This window comes from Elaeis guineensis, chromosome 2 (genome assembly GCF_000442705.2).
Source record: "Elaeis guineensis isolate ETL-2024a chromosome 2, EG11, whole genome shotgun sequence".
Lineage (NCBI taxonomy): Eukaryota > Viridiplantae > Streptophyta > Magnoliopsida > Arecales > Arecaceae > Elaeis > Elaeis guineensis.
In genome coordinates, this window is record NC_025994.2 from 116,720,208 (window position 1) to 116,747,999 (window position 27,792).

At 39.3% G+C, this 27,792-nt stretch overlaps 2 protein-coding genes across 2 annotated transcripts; both read right to left on the minus strand.

Annotated features, from left to right (window-relative positions):
- Positions 1-11,350: 11,350 nt before the first annotated feature.
- LOC105041012 (dynamin-related protein 5A) lies at positions 11,351-16,340 on the minus strand. The gene is given in 9 exon segments (XM_010917797.4): positions 11,351-11,886; positions 12,144-12,810; positions 13,887-13,931; positions 13,934-14,081; positions 14,179-14,406; positions 14,510-14,938; positions 15,109-15,315; positions 15,415-15,606; positions 15,948-16,340. Coding segments are annotated over 9 exon segments (2,463 nt in total). The 5' UTR covers positions 16,308-16,340; the 3' UTR covers positions 11,351-11,699.
- Positions 16,341-20,542: 4,202 nt separating this feature from the next.
- LOC105041020 (MADS-box transcription factor 32) lies at positions 20,543-22,381 on the minus strand. Its single transcript, XM_010917809.4, has 7 exons — positions 21,957-22,381; positions 21,811-21,877; positions 21,653-21,714; positions 21,436-21,577; positions 21,271-21,312; positions 20,839-20,902; positions 20,543-20,748 (listed from the first exon to the last, which is right to left on the minus strand). The coding sequence occupies exons 1-7, from the start codon at positions 22,274-22,276 to the stop codon at positions 20,738-20,740; spliced, it is 708 nt and encodes a 235-aa protein (XP_010916111.1). The 5' UTR covers positions 22,277-22,381; the 3' UTR covers positions 20,543-20,737.
- Positions 22,382-27,792: the final 5,411 nt, after the last annotated feature.

Below are 27,792 nucleotides of genomic sequence, written 5' to 3' on the forward strand. Positions count from 1 at the left end.
CTGCATCCACGCTCAAAATACGGAGTATGCATGTACAGGTGGACGGTAAAAAAAACTTTATTGCCCAATTTTTATCTCTAATGATTTGAAAAAAAATAAATTAAAGCATGCCAACAGGTATATAAAAGGATTTTCAAATTAAAAATGTATTTGATTGATGAGTGGAATTACAATTGTAATTGATTGCAATAAAAATTGAAATGAACGTACTCTCTAATGTATCTGCTTCGTAATCGAAATTCAAATAAGATTTAAATATTAGATAAAAATTTAGATTAAATTTTAAATAATTAAAATATTATTATTTTTTTTGTAATTAAAATAAAAATAAGATTTCTGCTAACGAAATATCTGAAATAAAGATCATCCATTTTTATTTTTATTTTAAAATCCAATTCTCTTCAATAAATATATCTCAAAAGTAACTAACGGATTTTCTCTCATCTTATTTTTCCCGTCACTGACCTAGCTATTATAACACAAGAGAATGTGAACCACAACTTATTATTTAATCTCTTTATTTTCTTCCTACCCATCGTAGCTTCAATTTTTAAATAGATAACAAATATTATTTGAATATTTATGTTGTCTTGTAATGCTATGGTCTGTTATTTCTTGTTATAGCGTACAAAAGCCCAAGACATTCAACTCGCTGTTAATAGTTGTAGGGACCGTCCAACTTCGTCGGGTGACCCGCATTGTTATTTTATTATTAGAAAAATTTGGACGCTCAAACGAAAAAGACACTCGCTGTTGATTAACATTCTTGCCTTTCTTATCCTTTTTTTTTTTAATTTCACCCGTTATTCACTGTAATATTGTTATGCAAAAGTAATAGCTAAGCGTAAGTTTCAAAAGCTGGTCTTTTTTTTTTTTTGATAAAATTCGAAAGCTGGTCTTCATAAATCATCTCCATGCCGAAAAATATTAAATCCCATTGCTTGTTTCACAAAATATTTGAGTTTTGTTAGAAAAAAACAAGCATTTTGCTTCTGAAGAAGGAAGGATCATTTAGAACATTATAAATGATAGCACATTTAATTATTTCTTTCTTAGAACTAGCATCAAAATATTATGCCAATCCAATCAACATATTTATGAGTCTTGTGGTTAACAACCATGGTAATTTGATGTTGGCAATTCTTAATAAGGAGGCCTTTGGCTTATTTTCATAATTTAAATCATGGTTGATGCGACACCCTTGCCATCTCTCCATGTAACAAATCTTCTTAATATAGGATTGTGATCCAAATGTCCCTTTGTGCATTTATTCTAGTAAGAGATGGGTAGCGACATATGGGATTCTCAGGTAATCTTAACCACTCATGATTACATAGATGTAAAGATAAATCCACAATCATTATTTTAAAAGCATGCATGCATCTAGTTGGAAAACAAGAACTGTCAACACAAGGTCAACAAAATATCATAAAAGCAAAAATATAATTGCTCATCATAAGAATTTAAGACACCATCCATGGACAAGAGAGGGGAACAAAAAGAGGCAATAAAAAACAATAGCTTGGTCGAATTTTTTTTGCACTAAAAGACTGAAACAAAGTATCAGACGTACAAGCGTGCACGCATGTATACAGAATATATTTATGCATGTTGGACCATATGATTTATGCATGTAATATAATTTGAGAAAATTGGGCCAACATGAGTGTGGAAGACTAGGTCCTATACTTGCACTCTTAAAGGAAAAAAGCATGGAAAAAAATGTGTCTAGCCGTCAGACCAGTAAACGTTGCAAATTGGATGACTAGTTTGCTAGCATCTATATCAAAGAAAAGCCAAATCATATGCTATTGGATATCAAAGTCAAATTTTTAAACTAAATCAATTATCATCAATATTTTCTTTTCCCTTCTAGAATAGGGCAAAAAATACTTGGCTTATTTTAACATAATTTTCTTCTCAACTGTTCGACCATAATGATTAATTTCTTTAATATTTCTATTAACTGATTGTCGACAATCCCACCATAATTCTAAAACATATAAAAAAAGAAAAGAAAAGAAAAGTTGAGTATTTCTCTACCGTTACGAAATCAAAGGATAATTTTCTTGTCTCTTTAATAAAAGAACAGTTTCTTTAAGGCACATTAGACGGGTACTTCCTGACCAAATCATAACCAAGCCAACACCCTAAGCAAACTAAGGACCTTGTGAAAGCTTTGATAAGATGCTGTTCGTTAGAAAAATTTTGTACTATTCCCCTGCCTAGAGTGTAAGGCGAGTTCAAACTCATTTTTTCTGAGAAATACTAAAAAAATATCCTACCCTTATCAGCCAACTCAGTTATGAAACCCAACTCCTCCCAATCAAAGGGAGGGTCCACACTAGAATGGATCTCTTTCCTTTTTTTCAGCCTATTCTCTCTATAATCGTATTCAACACTATTAGGTCAACCAGTCAATTTGATGTGGGGCTGCTGTGCACCTAAAGGAGGGAGACCTTTGCATGCTAAGAGTCACACCACCAGCCACCCAACACTGTCGGGTTGCCTAGACTTTGAATTTTGGCAACCCTCCAATGGTCCTCATTACCAAATCCTCCCTGTCCTGGACCCGGTATGTTTGTTTCTAGTCATTCTATCACTTGTAGGTCCTCCTCTCTCTCTCTCTCTCTCTCTCTCTCTCTCTCTCAGACCAAGTCCCATTGATTAGTATTCCTGACCCATGGAAGTGGTGTTAAAGATGCTTACTTGTAAAAGCCTGTCTTCATAACCTAGCTTACTCCTTCCACCAACAAATCATCTTTGACTAAATCATCACCAGCCCGGACAAGAAGTACACAACCAACCCTACCAAAAGCTGAGCTCTGTGGACAAAATATCAGGTATAGAATGGACCAGATATTCATCAAATCAATTCAAGCTCACCTCAGCCAAGATGGCATTATGAAAGGAAGCAGTGTTTCTCTATAATTCTTAACTCATTGATACTATTATTAACAGGCCAGATATATAAATTTAATATAAATATATCCAATAAAATTAGAAAATAAAATATCAAGGAAAGAGAATGACACAATCATATAATCAACCCACAACACGCTATCAGAATGCTGTACCATAAAGTGCATTATTTTTATTTTTTTTTCTATTTTACAAGAGGGATGTAAGTACTTGGATGGTTCCTACAGTTGGTGACATCCGAAGAAAATCAACTAGCAGTTTCTTACCAAAAAAAAAAAAAAAAAAGAAAATCAACCAGCAGGAATTTAGCAAGCTATACGGATACAACTATATCGATGTATGAATTAAAGATTTTTAAAAAATATTTTTTTTTAAAAAAAAAAAAAAAGGAGCGCCAGTCCTCCCCCGGAAACAACTAATTGCAGTACCAATTCCTACTATCATAAATGTAAGCACACACACACACCAGCTATTTTTTTACAGCACAATGTTGGTCTTGCATACTTATTATTTGGCCACAATCTTAGAAAAGTTCAACAGGCACTTGATTTTTATCCTCAATAACACAATATTTTACGTACACCATCTTTAAAATTTCCCCCAAATTTATCCTTTCTATGTTTTACAAAAGATCCATCCTCTGTAGACTGTGGTGGTAAATTCCTCCCTCCTTTTAGTGCGGCAATTGGGACCATGCAAATAGGTGAAGAATCTTGATGCTCAGAACTGGTGGAGACACTACGTGTCTTTTCCTTGTGCTCGTTTTGGTTGGATTAAGCTATTCTCTCATTTATAATGCATCCTAATGGGAGAATCCAATGTCACAAACCTGTTGCCAGATTGAAAGGCCCATGCGAGCTCTGAACACGCCGAAGTCAAATAAAGCGGCAACAACCGCCGTCTCTTGTGAAAAAGTAATCATCAACTCCTGTCGCGTATTTATATCTTAGTTTTGAATTAATTATTCGTGAATTTCTGAGCATTTTCTACAAACGGAATAGTTGGACTTAATTTAATGTTTACATCTAAATTGAAAACAATATGGAGCCTTCAAGTTGAAGTCACAAAACTAGTTGTCCTTAATTTTTTTTTAAAAAAAAAAAGAAAAGTTGTATGATTCCGTGGGACTGATTGCATCAAATAATTCAGCGAACTGTATGACCAGTCTGTCGGTCTCAATAACCTATAAAAACCTGATTTGATGTGCAAGCTAACTTCAATCCCTCAACATGAAAGGTGCAATCAAATGTCCACTGTGCTATCCATTATGTGTTTAAGATGACAAGAAAAAGAACGGATAAGCAAGTAATTTAATCAACTAACACTTAAACATTTTATTCAAGAATCTCAATTTTAACGATGGAGAAAAAAGGTTCCGTCCCATGATCTTAAAGTTGCACCTAGGCATGTCAAACAACCATGATATGGTCCTGAACCCATCATCTTAGGATCTTTTGGGGAATGGCAAGGCGACAAAAAACACTAGGCTTGGTTCTAATGGATGATCCACTGCCCAAATCCAATTGCCATCCATATACTCATTTCTGGAATCCTGTCAATATCGCACTCAGGAGTCACCTCTGCCAACATTGGTGAAGTAAGAAGTGGGGAATGTGATTCTCTAATCGGAAAGTTGATGCCGATAATTGCATAGAAAGTCAAATCATATGGACCTCTGGGTTATCCTGCAAGGTAATCAAAAAAATGTGGCGAATCATGATGTTATAATGTTCCGCAGTCACAATCTTCAAAGAAACAAATGGTTGAGAAAAGTCATAAATAATGACGAAATCTTAGTCAAAAACATGATATTTAAAGTTCAGAGCAACGGGTAAATTCTTCCAAGACATGCAATCTATCACCAGGAGCCAAGGCTCTTTCTGGAGTCCATTGTACAACATTAACATGATGCACCAAGGATTAGAAAACAATACTTCGGTTGCAATTCCTGTGAACGCAGCCAACAATAAAACTATAAAACAGCAAGCAAGCAAATGAATGATATTTCATCACCAGTTTAAATAATAACAAGCATGATGCTAGCGGTTGTTCAAATATTCCCGAATATCAGGTAGCTCAGAAGTCAGAACTCTATCTGGAGAAGCATAAATAGTTTGATAAGCTCGCAAGGTTACTAGCATAAAATCTATGGCCAAGAACATCTACTAAGCTGATAGATTATGGAAGTAGACCCTTTTTCAGGACTACCATATGTTTGCATCAAACCAGTATCAATCCTTGATAGTGCTTCAGCTGCAGCTATACATAAAGAAAAACATTTACATGACGAGATACATGGGGATGGCCATCTTCCTTCCTCAACAATCAAGTTTTGAAAAGGCAATCAACAACCTCTTGAATTCAGAAGCAAAAAAAATTGATATAGGTCATGATACATCAAACTTCAGAAAGAACTAACTAGGAAAATTGCATGGCTGCTGAAATGTTCACATGCTTATCCTTCTGGAAATGAACAGCTTCGTTAGATATATAACAGAATCCAGACCCAAACTTCTCATCCAAGTCCAAAGCAAAGCAAATTTAGAGACAAACCAAAGAATAGACAAATTTCTGTCTTTCTACAACAAATTAAGACAACAAAAACCTATTTTATTATTATTATAAGGTAGGCCCAGAGAACTGCTGCCCAGCCTTTATTCATAGAGGAGAAAAATAAAGCAGCTAATGGAGCAAATGCTATCAAACAGTTAGATAACGCTAAATACACTGGAGACAAGCTTAACCCTACGCAACTTAAATAACAATGCACAAGTCTAACCATCTTTTCTTTTCATGTGTGCCCATGTCTGTGCAAAACTATTATTCTCAAAGTTTAGGTTTCTTTACTAGAAGTTGGAAGACTTCTTTGGAACTTTTTCAGTGTCATCTGATCCTGTAGTAAATCTATGTTATCAGAACATAATTCCATCAAAATAATAGGGCAGGCCCATTGGGCCAAGCTTAGGCCCAAACCCATCAGACCAGGATCCAAACAGATCGTGCCTGGCACAATCTATTTACCCCGAACCCCGGCCTGGCACGGCCCTAGGCCCGGGGTCTAACGGGCTGTAGCTGGCATGGCCCGTGGCTCGTCAGACCCACGGGTCTAATGGGCGGCCCTTTTATTTTTTTCTTTTTTTTAAAAAAATCAGCCCAAATGGGCCATGCCTGGCATGGTCCATTTAATGCCGTTACGGGCCAAGCCTGGCCCGTAACGGCTAAATCCTCTTTTTTTTTTTTGGATTGATAACAGCTATTTTTAAAAAAATGACTATTTTAACCCATCCAACAGCCATAAAACGGCTAATTTGAGAGATATTTTGGAAAAATAAAAATATTAAATTCCTATAAATACCTCTCTCCTTCCATTTTCACTACACCAAATCAACTCTCCTCTCTTTCTCTACTACTACTTCTCTTCTGGCAATATTAGCAAGTGTTCAATTAACAATTAGCAAGTGATCAAGTGCTATACAAAAGGAGGATTAGTCCATCTATTGGAGCCTTGGAGATTTTTATTGAGGTCCTAAGGAGGAATGAATACAAAAGGAAGCTCACAAGTTTCTGCCTATGGCCTACCTCTACTCAATTTTTTTATTTGATAAATTTTTTTTATTTGCATAACTTATAGTTAGATATGGCATCCTTCGATGAGAGTCATTTTGACATTTTTTTGATTTCAGAGGAAGAAAAAACTATTATTCCTACACCCTTTGAAATCAATACTGAAGGTCAAGGCTCTGCCTCTTCTTTCTGTAAGAGGACTAGTGCCGTATGGAATGACTTTTAAAGAGTTATGGTAGATGGAGTTTTAAAAGCAAAATGTAAAAAATGTACCAAATTATATAGTTGTGCTAGTAGTAAGGGAACTGGCCATTTGAACAGACATCAAGAGAGCCATATTATGAGTGATTCTCGTCTTCAAAGCATCCTTAATATACAAAAGGGTAGTCTTATAGATAGTTTTGCATATAATCATAAAAATTAAAGAAAAGCATTGGTCAAATGGATAGTTAAGGATAAATTACCTTTTAGCTTATGTGATTCTTAATTTTGAAGAGTATGTTCAATTAGTCCTACAATCCGCTTACAGAAAAACTAGGAGACGTATATTTAGAAGAGTAATTATGACTAATTTTTTAGTAATGAAATAAAGTTTAATTGGAACTCTCTCAGTCTTAAATTCAAAAATATTATTAACTTCTGATATTTGGATAACATCTATTGGTAGTTATTATTTTATTGCTGTTACTGCTCACTGATAATGATTGGCTATTAAATAAATATATTTTTGCTTTTTGTACTTTTGATTTTTCATATTTTAGACAATAAATTTCTAAGCTATTTATCAAACTGCATGTACATATGGTATTAATGATAAAATTATGTCTATTACTTATGATAATACATCTAATAATAATTCTGCTATTAGATTATTGAAAGACTCATTGCATCCCATTTTAAATAAAAATTTATTACATATTAAATGTGTATATCATATTTTAAATCTCTCTATTCAATCTGGTATGGGTATGATTCAAGATGTTATTATGAAAACTAAAAATACAGTTTTTTTATTCAAACTTCAAGAGTAAAACTTCAAAAATTTAAGCAAATGTGTATAGATCATGGTAAATATTTTAAAAAATTTAAACTTGATGTAGTTACTCATTGAAACTCGACATATACAATGATACATGATGCATATCCATATAAAAGTTTATTAAGTGTATATATTAATGATCGTGGATTAGGTTTTATATTGACTGAAACTGATTAGAATAAAGGTAAAATTTTGAAAAAAAATTTAGTTAGTTTTTATAATACCATTGAAATTTTTTCTGATGTTTATTATCCAATCTTTTTTCATTTTTACAACAAACATATCTTATTAGTCAAAAATTTACACAACATAGACATGATGACATTTTAAAGCCTATTATTTATGAAATAGAATTTAAATAGAATGAGTATTGGAATAGGATATGTCCTATGTATAACTTAACTGTGATATTTGATCCACGTATTAAATTAAGTGGTGTTTTGATTTTACTTAATGCATATTGTGAAAACATTAATTAAGTCCTGAACCCGCTAGAGCTGAAGTAAACCAACTTTTTCATAATATTTATGTTTTGTATGATGATAAGATTCATAGATCTAGTGCTTCTCGTTCACAAACCTACGCCTCTTCTTCTAGTGCTTCTCGTTCATCATCTGTTTTCTCATTTATTGCACATAGGAGACATACGCATATTTCTTCAAGTTCATCTTCATCTTTAAGTAGTAAACTTGAATTTTATTTACGAAATAATTTTTAATCTGCATATGATGAAAATCAAATAGAAAATCTTGATGTGCGAGCATAATAGAAAAATATTAAAAATCAATATTCTGTAATGTCCGTCATTATACGTGACATTTTAGTTGTGCCGATGTCCACAGTAGCATCAGAATCTGCTTTTAGTATAGCTCGATGAATTCTGGATGAAAAGAGGAGTAGGATGATCGGCGAAATAATTGAGATGCTGCTCTGCTTCAAAGATTTGTTGGATGCCGAAGCGAGACGTCAAGATAAAGGTGGACATAAGATAACACCCAATGATAATGACGAAACAAACACTACTTATAATGTATGACGATTAGTAAGATTTTCAATTATTAATTTCTCATATTTATAACTTTTTAATTTTATTTTTTAATTATTGAGGTGAGTCACCTCAATTTCTTCTCTCTTCCTCATTATATTTGAAGGTAAGGCCTAGTTCTCCTCCTTCCTTTGTACCATTTTGATTAATATTAATAGATCGGTAGGGGTCTATGTCAAACCCTCCACCATTACAAGATAGTTTTTTATTTTTACAAAAAATATCCCACATCTATTTTAATAAAAAATTTCAAAAAAAAACCTTTCGCGGGCCGTGCCTAGCCTGCGGGCCACAAACCCCTGGCACAGCCCGGCCCCTTCTAATGGGCCGTGCCTGGCACAGCCTTTTATTGTAGTTAACAAGCCATGCCAGGCACAGCCTGTTTCGTGCCAGACCGGGCCGCGTAATGGGAGGCACGGCCCGTTGCCCATGTCTATGTATAACATTAACCTGATGCACCAAGGATTAGAAAACAATACTTTGGTTGCAATTCCTGTGAACGCAGCCAAGAATAAAAGTATAAAGCAGCAAGCAAGCAAGTGAATTTCATTACCAGTTTAAATAATAACAAGCATGATGCTAGCGGTTGTTCAAATATTCCGGAACATCAGGTAGCTCAGAAGTCAGAACTCTATCTGGAAAAGCATAAATAGTTTGATAAGGTCTCAAAGTTACCAGCATAAAATCTTGGGCCAAGAACATCTACTAAGCTGATAGAAGATAAATTTCTGTCTTTCTGCAGCAAATTAAGCTGACAAAAACTTTTTTTTTATTATTATTATAAGGTAGGCCTAGAAAACTGCCACCCAGCCTTTATTAATAGAGCAGAAACATAAAGCAGCTAATGGAGCAAATGCCATCAAACAATCAGATAACGCTAAATATACTTGAGACAAACTTAACCCTAGGCAACTTAAATAACAATGTACAAGTCTAACCACCTTTTCTTTTCATATGTGCCCATGTCTGTGCGAAACCATTATTCTCAAAGATTAGGTTCCTTTATTGGAAGTTGGAAGACTTCTTTGGAACTTTTTCAATGTCATCTGATCCTATAGTAAATCTATGTTATCAGAACATAATTCCATCAGAATAGTAGGGCAGGCCAGTGCATGAGGCTTTCACCATTGTGGGTTTGGGTCCGGGAAGGGTGAATGCAGCCTTACCCTCGTATATGAAGAGATTGTTTTCATGTTTCTAAACCATAGCACCTAAGTCATAATAGAGCAACCAAACCGTTGCACCAATACCCTCACCTTCTAATTCCATTTCATCAGAATAGTATATTTGAGAAATCATCAAAACAGATTGAGGCATTAAGGGCTTGACAGCTAGCCAAGTAATCTCAACTTAATTAACCACATTGTAAGTTCCAGGAACCATTAAATCTCTTCACCACTATACTCCAATCTAAATGGTTGGAAAGATGAATCCTACATCAATGTACATCATAAAACAGCAACTAAACAATCCTGGCTTCTTGGATCAACATATTGCAATTCTTTCCCCTCCATTTATTGATTTCCTGGAATATTATCTGGAAAAATGTTGTTGTAAACGTTGCAAAATGTTAAACTGAAGAATCTAAGTCCAACACCACCCACATAATTGACTAGAAGGAAAAATAATGGATATCTCAATTTACTTCCAAGTAAAAGGAAAATATTGTTCGTATAATTCAAAAAAAAATTATTGAAAAAACCAAGAACTATGAGGTTTCTTCAAAAAACATATGTAAATACATGTTTCTTTTGGCTTGGAAAATGTGATAAACACAGAGTGGGGAGGACAGAATCTTCCTGGTGATGATTGCACACTTTTGTGGAACCAAACCCCATCACCAGTCTGATTTTTCATATTATTGTAAATTTCTGTTCTTCCAAACATTAATTATTTCATATTCAACTGATTGTCGTATAATCTACATAGTGGTATCGGATTCCAATTTACATAACTACTTTCTAATTACTGTTTCAAATGTTTAATAATTAAATGATATGAGAAAACTTTTTCACTCGAGCAATGAATGAGCATTGTTATGCAATGGCACCCTATCTTATTTTCTAACTTTTCATATTATATTGTATATTTCTGTTACTGAAACTATTATAGCAATCATAATGGTCTCCTAAAGACTGACCATTGCATATCCACTTATTATTGTTGGATTTAAATTTGAAACAAGTCCTACATCTGACACTGTTTCAGATGCCTTAAGCCTGATATGAAAGAGACATTCAAATTCTCCATGAAAAAACTATTCTCTTAAATCACAGTTTTTCTGAGAAGTTCCCCTGAGAGACTGTTTCCAAAAGGATGATGAAAGCAATACTACAAGTTGACACCCCTCCCACCATCATGAAGTCCGAATGTAAAGGTGGCCAGACTATTTAGAGAGTGTTTTCAACGTAGGCCCTGTTCAAGACAGCTAAAATCATCTTCAAATTTCTGGGCAAACATAAATTTTGATCTCCCGATTCTATTTTGTATGCTGCACCATTGCCAATTCACCAGAAAGTACGATTTCAAATTTCAAGTTCTGAAAATTGCGATGAACTGAATCAGTGAAAAACAACAGATTACCATAAGCAATGAAGAAAATAGAACCGTAGTTGTTTGCCTCACATTCGATGTGTCAAGTCTTCTGCTAGAATATCATGCTTAGGGTTCTCTTTTGTTTACCATGCATACCATCTATAATTAGCATGTGATAGATTAGAAACCTATTGACAAGGTTTGCTATATGTCACCAGAAATATAACGTCAGGTGAAACTTTTATTGCCATGGGGATTACATCCTACATATCAGATCTACATTTGCTATTACTGAATTCTCCTCTCCAGAACCAATAAGAGAATGATAAATCCATCCATTGAGACTTAATATATTAACAAGACAGGACCTTTGTAAAGATGCATTTCCATATCTTTGTTATGTATGCAATTTTCTAATTTGCAAGGTTTCGGTAATCAAAAGAAGAAACATCCCCACTAGTCATGAAAGATGACATTTCCGTGAAATAACCGACACGTTAATGGGTTTAATTGCCAAATCGCTTAGTTTAGCATAGGTGAAACCTTGCAAGCAGATCACATACATCCTCCGTGTTCCAATCAAAAAGAACTCCATCACAGTGCCCGAGCTATATTTTTGAACTCATTCAAACAAGATTGCAAAATCTTCTGGCGCTTATGAAGAAACTGTCGTTCGCTCTGAAGGGCATCAATTGCACCAGGTGCCACAAACATGTCCATAAATTTTTCATCATTCACAGCAAATAAATCCAGGCCAATTGCCACAAATAGCCTCTCTCGACTGCAAGAATGGAAGATTATGAAAATCAGCACAAAGAATAATGCAGACAAGTAGAGAATACAAATGACGTTTCAAGCATGGTGATTTATTCTGCTTCTAATAAGCGGCAGAATGCATAACCCAGTGCCATCAAACGGTTCCTAATGACATATAAATGAATGATTGATAATGAGAGGGGAAGAGAAGTAGCAGACAGTTGCTAGATGAGGTGCATGTATTATTATTTTGTGACTACAAAAATGGCTTGAGAAGCCTACCATGGTGTTAAAAATCCAGCATTCAAGGCTGACGGCACATTTCTCTCAATGAGGACTTCACGTATTCTAGAAAAATGTTGCGCAGACATAGAACAGATTTCAGAGTATGATGACCCTCCTTTTGAACCAACATCATTTGCACTAAACAAAAGACCACTACTTTGATTTCGGTTGGCATCTAAATTTCTTCCACCATTTGCTATTCTTGCCTGTCGCTTTCTTCCACCAATATCCATTAAGTTCCCATTTTCCTTCTTGTTAACCCCATAAACATCACCTGGTTGATCAGGGGAAGGTGTCTCAGGAACTGTCATTTGGCTTTCTCTGAGCACTTCCTTGGATTCAGATGCTTTACCAGGTGTTGTATGTTGTTGATCTTTTGGTGGTACATTCTCCTGATCCATACCAGATATTTCATCTTGTGCCATTGAACCATCCGATAGGTCAAGAAAAAATGATGCGGAGGGAAACCGGATAAATCTGCCTCTGTCAGCTAGGAAATCATTTCCATAGCACACTTGGGAATAGGGGCTAGTGACTGAATCAAGGTGATGCCGCACCAATTGCTTGCATTGTGTGGAGAGATCTTGGATGAAGTTATTGTACGAGCGCCTCAGTGCAGCATGAAATCCGACATAACCATCCATGTCACCATTCATTTGCCGATCTACACTCAAACATAAAAATGTGTTTTTAGATCAATCAAAGGAAAAAAAAGATGTGTCCAAATAAACAGAAACAAAAGAGTAAAAATAATAAACCTGCACTCTTTTAGTAAATACTCCAACAAATGTAGGTGGCTAAGTTTGAACTCTAAGTTCCAGCAAAATTCAACTATATACAAACTATAATATTGAAATCCATACATCAGATCACCAATAAACCACGTAGTGGTACATTTTGCACCATGGGGAAGGGTACCTTGAAGAATCCATCATTCACCTATTTTATGGATGTCGAGAAGGAGAGAGAGCGAAAGACGAGAGTTAGTTCATCTAATTAGGACCGGGTATGTGAGCAGAAGCACAAGCAATAGTAGTAGCCCTCTGTTTAGGATGAGGTGGATCCGAAATTTCTATTGTACAGGTGTCCCTCATCATTTATAAACTTCCAGCCTTCACTCCTTTGATAAAATTCCAAGTCCCATAGGCCATGTTTTTATGGGGACTAAGTGGGGAATAACCCCCTATTGTCTCCCTTATCCTGCCAAACAGCCTTCTTGGCCCAAGGGGATAGTCCACAACCTCGCTATAACGTTTGAGGGGATATCCCTCCCAGGTACAGGATAAGTCTATCCGTGGGAAGTAATGGAATAGCTTATTCTCTCTTACATCATAATACGATTACCATATTACCCCTTCACTTTTCTATCCACTCAAGTACAAAAAAAGTAGAAGATAATTTTGTCGCTACGACAAAAATCCAATCATCACGGAATCCGAAGCGCATCTAATGCATTCTCTTTCCTCCCCTAAGCCCCCCCCAGTTATTCCTTCAACCAAACTCCAAAAGCTACTTATCCCAAGGAAGGGGAGGGAATAAGCCCATCCCTTCTACAGAACTCATATAACCTTTTTTTTAATTCCCCCCAACATTATTCAGAAAACAAAGACGGCCATGATCTCTCAAAAAGATGGAATTATGTATGTGATCCACATAAAAACAACTAATATTTTAGATGGGAAGCAAATTTTTGATATTTTAACCAAATCATATAATATTAAGCGCAAAATGCCTACTTACAGTTTGAGTCCTGACTGCGGTTGCGCTCCATAGCAAGATCAAAAGGCTTTTTAGAACAAATGCAAGTCGTTCACAAGCAGTATCAAGAAGAGGAGCAATCCATGCCCGTGCGGTTGCACGAGCTATCTCAGCAGCTGCCTCTGTAACTCCACCACCCCCACCCCTGCCAGCATGAGCAAGTAGTATGTTTGCAACCTGATACAAAAAAGACAGAAATTATATATCAACCTTTGACCAATAGACAGTTGCTGTAAAACTTACTAGTATTCAGCAATGGGAGGTTCATTTCTACCTTCTCTCTAGACACTTGTGGGCATTCAATTGAGTATGTAGCACAACGAAACTCATGCATTACCCTCTCAAATGCTGCACCACCATAGAGTTTGAGGGCATGGTTAGGAGGCTTTACAGCCATAGTCACACCAGGCCAGCTCCCAGTACCACTCTCTGATTGCTCCTCAACGGTGGTTTTTCCCCATTGCTCTGGAGCAGGATCTGCTGCTCCATCAATTAATGCCCCCTTCAACAACGAAGTTTAATAATATTTTCAAAAGAACATTGATGAACTGTGTTAAGCCTAAGCAGAAAATGATAAACAAAAGGAAGGTCACTTTATTGCATACCACATGACTGCAAATAGAAGCTGCATGTAACATGGCTGACCTCCGAAGATAGGCGACATCAGAAGTCGCCTTTAACTTTGATTCCATCCGAGCTAGCTCTGTGGACACTTCACTGCAGCGTTGTTCTAGTAAGGCAAGTGTTGCTGGAGCTGCTTCTTTGTATCGTTTCTGAAGCTCGGCTTCCAAGTATTCTCTGAGACAGCTGAAACCAATATAGCGAGCATATTTTTCTTCATCGAATCCTCCTTTGATGTTCTCACGCAAATAGCGCACGACATCCACATCTACCTGAGAGATCTGCCTGCGGAATTCTTCATTAGTGATGCTGCCCCGATCTTTAGGCAGAGCCACGAAAAAAGGGTGGGTGTTCTCTCCAAGGTATCCACCAGCACTCAAATAACCATCCACTTCCCACCGTTCAGTAAATTCCTGCAAGCATTTGTTAATTTTCATTTTTAGATCAATATATTGACACCAATTTGTAAGGATAATAACCCAAGAAAACAGGCATACCCACACAGAAATGAATAATAAATGGAAAAACAACAATTTCCCATACAGAGATGGGCATGGATCTGTAAGAAGCAATTCAGTGATACCTTCAACCGATTGTCAAACTTAGAGATGACGATAATTGTCCGTCTAAAAGCGGGATCAATGTCACGAATAGCATCTAGCCAAAGTGAAGAGCACCACTCCACACTACTTTGCTGGAGGAACAAGAGAAGGCGATGAGGCGGGCTTGCTAATGACTTCACCATTGACAGAATCTCATTCGGTGTGCACTCTGGTTCACCCTTTTTTGCCTGCATAGAGGGGATTGTGAAGTAACCCAATATATTCTAAATAAGATAGATATGTTGCTGATATATCTTTAATTTCTTGACTTCAACCAAGAAAAGCACCTTGAGAACAAAACCAGGGGTGTCAATGATCGTGAGATTAGGACAATGTGCATATTCTGCTCTCATCACAATCGGCTTTGAAGAAACAGCAGCCTGAATCTTTCTTAGATGCGCATCTGTCCTCGATCTAATAAGATCAGCAATGGCAGAAGCCGATACCATTGGACTCCCATACTCCTCCGAATCTTCCTCCTGTGATTTAAAGCAATTTGTATATAAACCTACCATAACAATTATACAAAAATGCTATCTTTATGGATAGAGCATCGATACGACGATGACTGCAATGCAAAAACTACGAAATTAAACATCCACATTTATCATTTAAGACAAGTAAAAGTGAGATTCTGATCACAACTACTATAACGCACTCACAGGAAAACCATAACAGGTAAAATCATAGATCAACTGATACACTAGGGTTTCATTTAACATCAGATTCAAGCATCAATCTACAATCTAATCCTATAAAGAAAAACCTAGCAGATCAAGCCTAATGAGGTAATGGACTTCAAGATCTGAGGAAAGAGCACCTGGAACCGGCAGCGGGGCTCGAGGGCGGATGGATCGTGCACCATCTGGAGTACGAGGGGCCTCCGGGTGCCCATCTCGACCTCTCGGACGTTGAATCGGAAGCCGAGGAGGGCTTCGAGAAGCGAGCTTTTGCCATCGGATTGACCACCAAGGGCGACGATCTCCGGGATTGGGAGCTTCTCCCCGAAAGCGACTGCGGCGGCCTGGAGGCGGTTGTAGGCCTCGAATCGGGACTTGAAATCGGGTGCCGCAGCGGCGGTGGCGGAGGAATCGATCGCGTTGGGCAGCGGTGCTCTTCTAGGAGCGGAGGAGGACTGGGTCTTAGTGTTTGGAGTCTTCACGGGGGTCGAGCTCGCCATGAGAGAGAGGGAGAAAAACAGAGAGAGCGAGATTGAGAGATTTGGAATTTGAAAGAGCGGAGAGCGGAGAGCGGAGGGAGAAATAGCCGTTCTCCTTTGGAACCCGGAGTAGCCGGTTTCGGTCGACAGGCGCGTCTCGTTTGAAAAGCCGCTTTTTTACCGGATGCGTTCCGTTTCCCGGTTTGCTCTGTCTTGGTGGCGCCTGGAGAAATATTTAACAGAACATCATTTCAAAATTATATCGAAGCCTGTTACCATTCTTGAACTGGTACATTTTGACATGACAATTTACACCTATGCTTATGGTAAAAATAATATTAGTTATTCCACATTTACATCTTTCATTTAGGTCCGGAGACAATGAGATCATATGCTTACGATGATGTTATAACCAAAATGGCATGCAGTCTCATATAAGGATTGAAATACTTGACCCCATCCACAACCAACATAAAATAAATAGGATCAGCTTGGATTTTATAGGTTCATGTAGCAAATTGGTTGACATGTACAACTAATTTATTAAACCACATAGGTTCAGCTTTAGAAGCCCAACCCGTCTAATTTGTAGTGACCCACCTAGCAATTGGGTCGAGTTCACAAGCCCACGTCCATTTGAACTAGAATTAACTAAGTTACTTGCCATTGACAAAGGGTTTCAAAGGAAAGATGGTAAAAGATAGAAATAAAAATGTATGGCTCACATCACAGCCCTTCAACCACTCTCATCTTCCCACCACATGGTCTCATAAAATTATTAGATGGTTCAGATCCATCGTGAACCTAAGATGAAATTAATCCACTTGATAGTTTCATGCTAAGATGAAATGAATCCACCTAAACTAATTTCATCCTAACTCCATGATAAAACTGGTCTACCTAATAATTTCTCAGAGACATATAGTTAGAGTTGCTTTAAGAAGGATACTATTAGTCAAAATAGCACCGATGCTGACATCCTCCTCCCTTATGACTGAAGCATGGGCCATCAAAGATGTCTTAAATCTCGCCAAACAGAAGGTTTCGGCCGAACTATTACTGGATCCAATTATCACGTGGTCTAGCAAATCCTCCCAAATCTCATGAACATGTCCCAACTGCTCTAAAGACTATTCTTATTGACCGTAGAGTCCTAAAATATTATTATTATTTTCTTTTGGTAAGATCGTCAAATATTATTTCTGGAAGTACATCTCATCTCACGGATATTGAGAGACCGATGGAGTTGCTGATTAGGCATGGAATGGGGTTTTTCTTGTGCAACTTGGACGGCCGTTTGGTTTTGACCCCAGAACCTAGATTTGTAACGTACCATATCTTAAAGGAAGACATTTCTCTTGTTCCCAAAAAAAGAAAAGGAAGACATTTCTCACAGTCTTGGCCCTATGAACGTTTTTTTTTTCCCTCTTTAAAGAGTAGTATGGTGACACCATACCATCATCAACGTTTGAACCGTGCATTCTTTTTGCTTTTATTGGTGATATACAATATTTTTTGCTACATCGATTATCATAAACTAATCGATTGAATATATAAAAAGAGTGTAGACAACCTTCTAAGTCCGTAAATAGTAAAATTATCCATGTGAGGCTGGAAGGGTTGCCCTACACCCTTTCTCAATTCCAACCTAAAATTTTTTTCGAATTTTGGATTGGACTTAAATTGCAAAGTTTTTTAAAAGACTTAAGCTCGAGCTTAACTTGAGCCTGCTTTGAACCCAATTGGACTACCTCAATTAGATTTTCAACCACATAGGCTCTCTCTCATATTTTAAAAATTTTTTTAAGAAAAAAAAATTCTAAACCCCTAATCCTAACCCAACTGGCCATCTCCATTTCCAAAGCTACCATCACCTGATTTCCAACCTCTGATTTGGTGCTCCCTCTTCGATGGACGACTTTGTTCGGGCTTACTGAGTCTCCAGCGATGACCATCGACAATGCACGAGCCTTCTTCCGGCATACCATCTAGGGGGATGATTTCGATCTTCCAGAACTTTTTAAAGACAATGGGAGAACGGACGGTGGCGATGTCAATGCGATTGCTAGCTCCTATCAAAGAAGATCAGAGAACCAAGAGGTGATGCCGATGGCAACTCCATCATCTCAAGCCTTTGAGCCCTCTCTTAATGATTTGATAAGAGTGATAAGAGGAGCAGAGCAAAGGAGCTAAGTTAAAGAAGGGCTTCACCCAAAAAGGATGAAGGGGAGTTGAGTGGAATTGAACGTGCCTAGATTTGGGCCTCTAATTGGGCTTATGTTTGAGCCATGAATAGGTCGAATTCCTGTCCAATCAAATGTATATCCCAGCTTAATCCACAAGACAAACATGTCCTATAATTAGGCCCAAGTTTAATTTGAATTGTTTTGGGCCTACTCCGAAGTCTGATCTAAAATCAGGTTGGTCCGATCCAATTTCAGCCTTTTACTTATGTTTTCGAAGTTGAGCTTAGATCAAAATCTCCTTTGCAAGATCCAAGCATGAATCACTCGAACCACTCATACTATTGAACTGAACGATGGTTAGCTGCAGATGGACATGCCATTAAGCTACTCTTACAACCAATCCTCAATACGTATTGTATAGTCCATCTGAAATTTCCAGGGAGCCTACTACTTAGGCACATGGTTTAACATCCAATTAAAATGTTAGCGCATGGACTAAGAAGCTCGCGACTAAATTTGTTATCTTAGGAGGGCACATAACTATTCTGCAATTACTAAAACTATCAATACAAACTGTGGGCAATAAAAATAGACAAACCCGATAAAGGAGCTCCAAACCGAGTCTCATGCCCCGACTCACTGACAGGTAACTGGTTTAGATTCACAAACGTGACACACCCAATTTCCCACCCCGTGGATCAAATTGGAACGGAAGGCCCGCATAGCCCTACCAGACTGATTGGGCTCGGGTCTGCTTGGACCGTGGCACCTGTGATCGGACGGTTTAGGTTTCATCCGAATTCTAGGGTTTTCCTTCTCCCTTTTGACTCTTTTATAAATTGACACGCTTGGGAGCTGGCTTTCCCAATCCTGCGCGGCGTCGATGTATATTTTGTGCTACCAAGACTTCTCTACCATCCAACCTCTTCAAAAAAACTGGCTTTTCTTGTTTATTGTTCTCCTGTTAATAGACTATTCTCTGATCAGAGGGGGCGATGATGAAGTGATATTAGTTGAAATGATGTGGTTTGTCTTATGATTATTATTTAACGAATCATCGCTACGTTCTTTCTGAGTCCCCTCTTATCGCTTTTTGGTTTTAAAATTTCCTCTCCAATATCTCCTGTTATCATCTTTTTTTATGCATGTAAACCATTGCTTCTCTTCTTTTTTTTCTTTCAATATATCAAATTAGCTGCGGAAACATCCATAGCTTTTGTTTTATCTCTGGGATCGCTATGTTTAACCCCTCCCTTTTTAATCTTTTCTTTATTCCATTAGTCCCGATTTGGCCTTGATCTGTTTGAAGATTGAGTTTCTTTTCCCAAAAACCTCTTTTATTTTCTTCAAGGAAATAGGAGGCCGTTTCGCCCAAATTCTTTTGACAGTCCAGATGTCACTGGTATATACCTAATCGTAAGTTTTTTTTTTTTTTGGGTAGACCCAATCGTAAGTTATTAAAGAAGTTCTTATATCTGTTTTGGGGCAAAAAATGATGTTAAAAGGTCTATGAACCGGATAGGTCTCTTTAAATGATTTTTGGGTTGGAATTAGCTGGCCAAAATAGTTTCTTGCACAAATAATGAGCAAGATTTGTCTTTGGCCGTCATTACTTGTGAAAATATTGTGAATAAAAATGTGGTTGGAAAGTTTTTCTTATATGAGAAAAATCGAACTTTGTTCATGTTAAAACTATTTATCCTTGGCGAGCTCGGAATGCACACGCAAGGAGTTGGCACAGTTTATTCTCGGTGTAAGTTCTGAAGGGAGGTTAAGGATTTAGCTCGTACTGAGATGCAATAATGCCGGTAGTTGTCAGTTTTTTGCTGATACTCCAATAGGCTGAGATGAGGTCATTACTGAAAGCAGGGCAGAGATGGGGTGGGAACTTGGGACCTAGGAGTTCTACTTCTGAAGCTGGATTGAGACTACGGCTTAAGTGGACGACAATATCTAGCTTCAAATTGTAATCTCCCTTTCTTTCTAATTAATTCAAACTTCTGCAGGAACATTGCGAGCAAAGTTCATATTGAACTGCGGATCAAAGTTTGGGAATGCTTGAGGATTAGGAAAACATGAACATAATGCTGTCAAACAGGGCTTTCAAGTGCTAGAAAAGATCTCGTTCTGGTACATTGATTGTACTGGTAGGCATTACATTCTGCTCTTAAAATATAAAGAAACACATGAACATTCATAGCACACAATCCCTATTGCTTTCTCCCACTTGTTTCAGCATGCAGATGTCAGCAATGGTGTCCATGATCAACTGAACCCTGCATTAAGAGTGAGCAGAGGGTGAAACAATGACCAACCTTTCTCAACTAAAAGCCTAACAAGATGCTATACTTAGGAAACACAAGTACCCAATTTCAGATCCAGTCGGTTGAGTGGTACTGCCATGTCTTTAAGACCCTGTGCACGGGCAACCTGCACACATAATGAAATCAGCTAAGTCTGATGAACCTCTAGCTGTTAACTGTTTCCCCCTACACCATGAAGCATAGGCTGGGCCATGAGTAGTCTTTGTGGCTGCAGCTTCTACAGTCCTAATGTCAGGGTCCATCATACTAAAAATGACTTGAGATCCATCTTATCTCCATCAACTGAGCCGCAGACAAGTCGGCACAGAGGCCTGTGCCGTTTCCAACACTAAAATCCACAACACATGACTGCTATGTGCCACTCTTCTCAGAGAAAACACTCATTGGAGGTCGAAAGTGGTGCAAATTAACACCCAGCGTTCAAGGAACCATTTGAGCTAGCCATCATTTGAGTTTTGGATACGGAAATCTTACCTTGTCGCCCAAATCGTACCTCTCTTGCTGGCGATCTCTTACCTTCAATAACACATGCAAAGAGCAAAACGCATCAGCCAATGTATAAAAATCCAAAAGTTTGACAAATTAGTCAAAGAAATGATGAAAACTATATATTCTTTATTATTGTTTGAGATATCAAACCATGTTTTCCAAGTGGTTGATCTCTCCTACTATCTTCCGATCCTTCTCCGACCGGACCTTGTTGATGGCTGCCTCCAGATTGCCCTCTAAAACGTCGAGAACTGGCAGCGAGTAGTGTTGGCTTGCGTCAACCTTCATGAATCTACAGACAATAATAACTACATTAGGGGAACTCAGGAACGCTAAATAAGAGCACAAGTCAGTGGTTGGTGGTTACCTTAGATCTCTTTCTAAGAGCTCGCACAACTTCTGGACCTTCTCCATCTCAGCATTTCGTTCCTGCATGAAAAAGATTATATACAAGAAAACTAAGATGGCGTAGGCAGACAGAGAACAAGAATGTGTGTGTGAGAGAGAGAGTGTGTGTGTATGTACCAAGTGGAGGTCCCTCCAAATCTTATTTTGGGTGGCAACCTCGTACCTCTTGACAAGCTCCTCGGCACTGGATCAACAAATAATGTAAGAAATGAAGGAATTATTGAAGCATTGTGAGCTTAAGCTAAGCTTAATATATAGATAACCTGGGCACAGAAGGGGTGTGATACTCGTAGAGCTTTCCGGAAGAGGAAAAGAGGAGGAGGAGGAGGTCGGCGTCGCAGAGAATGGAGAGCTCCCTGGCTTTTTTAAACAAGCCATCCCTTCTTTTATAGAAAGTGGACTGCCTCTGGATGGGGTTCTCGATTCTTTTTATCTCCCTTCTTCCTCTCACCATCGTTCTCTTCTCACAACACCAGAAACAAATGCACCGCCCCCTCTCCAAAACAAGGCTTGCCACCCCTGGGCTTGTATAAAGAGCTCTGGTCACTTGAAGAAACTTACATAAATATGGAAATGGAGACATGAAAAAGGAAATAGAGCAAAATGTTTAGCAGTAAATGCCACTCCTTCTCCCTTCCTCTCTTTAACTCTTTCCGAGAAGACCTTCCACTCTCTCTCTCTCTCTCTCTTTTTTTTTTTTTTTTTTTGATGCAAAGGAAGGATCACGACCACCCAGAAAGACCTTCCTCTCTTAAATTCGTGCGTTGGTGTTGGTGCTTTGGAAGTGATTGGGATTGTAAGTTTCACACGCAAATGTCTCTTTCCCACTTCATAAGAAAGGAAGAGAGGATAAATTATTGCTTTCTTCGGCGAGTTTTAAAATTGTTATTCTCGTGTTAATTGTTATATCGTTAGAATGATCTCTATTGTAGTTTTATAAGCTCATCTCTTTTTCAATTTTTACGAAAAAGATGTTGCATCGTGAATAACCCAAGTCAATTACTTGGAATTCATCTACTAGGGAACATGGACCCATGGAACCTCCTCCAAATCGTGGAAGGATGCAATTAATTGGTTAAGTGATTCAATTATCTCGGCTGACTAATAAAATTTGAAAAATATTTTATCTATTTTAAATTTTATATTTATCCATTTTCTTGGTTATTTGTTAGTAGATAAATGTATATAATTGGCTTAAAATATTTATTCCAGGGACAGTAAACTAAAGTGTAATACCATTAGGGGATTTATCAAAATCGAACATAGCTGGTGCAATAAGATGAACTTTAAATATTATTGCGAATGTAATCACACTCAAAACTCTTTATGATTATATATAATATTGGATATTAACATATATATGGTATATAAGATTAAAAATTGGTTATCATAATCTCTTAAGACAACTATAAGTGATTTGAGACTTCAGACCTGCATCTTCGAATTCCCAACTTTCAAAATTTTTATTTCTCATTAATTCAAATGAGATGAGATAAAGAATGAAATTGGGTGCCACTGCATGTAGAGAACCACTATATATGTAGTGGCATTTTTATTATTTTTTTTTGAGAGAAAAATTTTAGAATTTGAAAACTGTCCGTATAAGACTAATCTCTTGACCTTTTCCATCATATACGATAAGTAAAAAGAAATTAATCTCTATATGGTGGAAATAATTTTTTAAAAAACCAAATCCTAAATTGCAAATATCATTGATAACTGAAACATAATATTTGGAAATAGTCACCCGAGTTTTTTCTTTTGATGCAATGGTTATCAAGCGATTGGGTTGCTAATTTCTAATTATAGCTGATAATAGTATAGGATATGATTATTTTGATAACATAGGATATGATTAACCATGATGGTACTCACGAATGAATTGGTTCAGGGTTACAAAGCGCGACGAATCCCTTTTTCTTTTTTCCTTTTCTTTTTTTTTTTTTATAATTTTTTTGGGCTATAAAACGGTTTCAGGGTTGGCCTTTATTCGAGGATACATGCCTTATTGGAACCCTTTTATTATAAGCCGGGTAAACTTGAGTCCCTTCTCTCCACAGATGTCCAAAGGGTGAAAGACACAAGGACTACGGCCACGTAACATCGGATTTGAGAGTTCCTTAGAGAAAGCAAGGAAAGTGGTCTTATAATCATGACAACAAGAACCGTGCTCGTCCGGAATCCTTGGTTGGGTCACATTGTGCTGCACTGCGAATATACGAGACACTGCATCAGCGGACGGTCCGCAGGAGTTCTCTTCCTGATAAAGTTCTTTGCTTTCTTCTACACACGACGTGATGGTTTTTCTTGAAGATTTTTTATTATCTTTTTAGGCAGTGAGGGTACCCATCTCACACCTTAACCTGTCCACCTGGACTTAGACCTGGGCATGTCAGGCCATTACGTACGTACAATAGGAGTCTCCATCTCTTGCTTGGTGGGCAAGAGCCAGCTCCCTGGATACTGTTGCGTAAATGATTCAAATTTTCAATATTTTTGAAAACATATTTGTTAAAAAGATATATTCACTGGCATGAAATCCGGGCTACGCGGCGGATGCTTGCAACGAAGTGAAACCACATTCCAACACATCCCCAAAGAATGTAAGTACCCTCCGTTTTTAAACAGAAAAGGAGTGAAAAAAAAAAGAAAAGAAAAAAAGAGAGAATTAATAATGAATAAAGTTGAATGATGATTCTTCTAAAGTTGGAATGAATAGCTTTTGTCTTCTGTTTCTCTCCATAATCTCCATCTAGGCTAATTAATGACTCTTGTTCTATTCAATGCTGTATTTGGAACATGTCCTTCCTGCTTCCCCTTTGTAAATTCTCGTACCTGCTTGCTTGTACAGACATTCATGAATAAATTTGGAGACCGTATGCGTGCTTTTGCATAGTTGTCTCCCTTGTTTGTCAAAAAAAATTCTTCTAAAGTTTCTGAATGCTGATAGATCAGTGAGCAAAAAATGAGGTAGACACTTAAACGCCATCTAATGTCTTCTGCAATCTGAGATAGAAATCAATTGACATTTTCTTCCCAGAAAAACTGATGACATGATCTTATACTATTTTGCCTCTGATTTTCAAAGATATGAACATGAATCGTATGGTTGTCCCACAAAACCCTTTACTCCATCACAAGCCATCCATTATGTTTCAAAATCTTTACAAGAAAACCATATATCATGTTTCAAAAACTTTCTGATTTCCTCCTGGCTTTCCCGTGTGGGAAAGAACCGGGGTTGGCGAGCTTTGGAAGTATTGCTATCTTTGGAAGGATATCTCGTCTATCCACAGCCAAGTATCCAAACCGTACGATTGATGAGATTCGCGGATGGGGTCCCCAACCCCGCGATTCAGACGGAACGAGGCGACGAGACGCATCCTCTTTAAGAGGTCGAGCTCTCTCACGCTGCTTTCCTGGTCATCGCACGTGCCATGTACGCGATACCAGAAGGAGAGCGCCATTTCGGCAACAGGAAAAAAAAAAAAAAGCCCCGCTACGGTGGAGACACAACGGTAACATTGTTTGAATCGGTGTCCATTAATTATGAATTTAAATTATAATTGCCGCCGCAAGAGGATGGCGTAGATGTTAAAATATAATATTTATTTTTGTTAATTTTTAAGTACCATATGTTTGGGTTCAGTTATATATTGAATTCATGTATAGGCTCGTATACGGTTGAACTCATATTGTAATAGTAATTTATATATTGATGTTGCGGCCAATCCCCTCATCGCCTGATCGCCGGGGAACGAGCGCCTGCAAAAAAAGAAGTCCACACTGACCGAAGGCGGCTCCGGCGGGGACCCTCCGACGGTCAAATCAGAGAGGTGACTGGGCAATAGTGAAATGAAGACAGAGAGCTCAATCGAGAGGGAGAGAGAGAAGCAAGCCTGTGGTTTCAAAGTCGAGAAGTGGAGGTCCCCTGCACTGTTGCCTTCCCCGATTTATATAGTGGAGCACGGTATGGCGCCGTCATTAATGGCGCGGACAATTGAGAAATTGTCAACTCACTGTAGACTGTCAGAGTCGCCGTAAAAGTGTCATGTCGCCGTGGGGCTGTCAGATCACTAGGGTTGACAATGTCCTAGGCAGGACAGTGCCCCTAGGTGGCAGTGCCGCATGTCGCTGTCAGAACTGACAAGCTCTGGCGGCTATACGGCGATCGGAGGAGTCGACAGACCCTAGGTCGGTGGCCAGCTGAGCAGCGTCGGGCCCCTCCGTTGGTCGGCGAGTCTTACGTGAGTCAGCCATCAGGCTTCCAGATCCAGTCGGTCGGAAAAAGTATGCCCGACCGACACATCCTCAGTCGGTTGGGGGGCCGTTAATTGGCCGGTGATGGCGTCTGCCGGTCGGTCCCTCCGGCCGTCAGTCGGTCGGTCCCTCCGCCTGTTGGTCGGTCGGTCGGTCCCTCCGACCGTCGGTCGGTCGGTCCCTCCGCCTGTCGGTCGGTCGGTCGGTCCCTCCGGCCGTCAGTCGGTCGGTCGGTCCCTCCGCATGTCGGTCGGTCGGTCGGTGGGTATTCTCCAACAGTTGCCCCCCTCCACTCCTGAGTCAGACGGTGAGCTGGCCGATGCCTTTATTTGGGCAGCAACCCCGGGCGAAAAGGAGTGGATTCGTCGTATGCCAAATTCCGACCGTACTGCGGGTTGATACGATGTCAGGCGTCTCATGCATGCCGAACGATTCGCTGGCGTCAGACGTCTAGTCGGTGTCAGACGTCACGTCGGCGTTAGGTGTCACGTCGGCGTCAGGTGTCAGACATCCCGTCTTGTCGTCGTCAGACGTCCCGTCTGCGTCAGGAGGTCGGGTGCCGGACGATTCGGCGTCAGACGACCGGATATCCGGCACCTTCTGGGGAACGCAGACCGTCGCGGTGCGCTGTCAGGCATCCCATCGGGAATGCGAATCACCGCGGGCGCTTTAATTCGAAATCGCGGCCCCGTTTGCCACGTGTCGGAGGTGGTTGGGCCGGCGCCCCTCGCATTTAATGAGGGCGGTGCGGCCGTCCCGGATGGGCGCGCCGAATTATCAGGCCGCCCGGAGGCCGCCACGTGTCGCACATCCGTGAGTCTTCGGTCGGCGCGGAGGCATCTCGGCCGTCGGACGGCCCTATATATATAGGACCATCCGGACCCAGGACCTCACTATCGACGTTTTGCTGCAGAAACTCTGTCCGGGCGATTTCTCAGTCGTCGCGGGCAGAGCCTTTCCTCCAGCCTCCAGAAGGGTTCATTGCCGGTTCGTGGTCTTCCCTTCCTCTTCTTCTTCTTCCTCTTTGCTTCTTCTTCCTTTTCGCTTCTTCTTCCTTTTCGCTTCTTCCTCTTCTTGTTCGGTTTCGGTGTAATGGCCGAAAATCCGACTCGGGGAGCTCGGTCGGGAAATCCGACCGATGACTCCCGGTCGACTCCGAAAGTTGAGGTTTCCTCGCTTTCGGAGCCGAACGTTGATCGGCTTCGGGAGCAGTATCGCATCCCGGAGTAGTTTCAACTCTCCGTCCTAGGGGCCGGCGGTCGGGTTAACAATCCTCCGCCTGGCCAACTGGCGTTGTATGTCGAAGATCTTCGCGCGGGTCTTCGGCTCTCGATTTCGGAGTTCATCCGAAATCTGCTGAATTATTACGGACTTTGTCCAGCGCAATTGGTGCCGAACTCAGTCCGACTGATAATCAGCTTCGCGCTATTGTGTCAGCTTTTGACGACCAACCCTCGTATCTCGCTCTTCCGGGCATTCTTTGTGCTCCGACCCCACCCTAAGGCCCGAGGGTGGTGGCTCTTCAACCTCCGGAAGGGTCTTTCTTTCATCACTGATCTTCCATCGTCCATCCATGGGTGGAAGAACCAGTTTTTCTTCGTCTCATCTCCATCCTCTTGGGGCTTCCCTTCCCACTGGGGCGTGCCCCGAACCGAAGCAAATGATAACAGCCGGGTGGAGGCGGACGATCGGGAGGACTTCCACCGACTTAAAGATATGTCGGTCCCGAAGCAGAGGGAGCTTGTTACCGAACAAGCTCTCTATGACGTCGGCCTGAGCTTGGTCCCCCGACTAGGTATCGCCCGATCCCCCGATCTTCCTTTCATTCGGCCCTTGGTC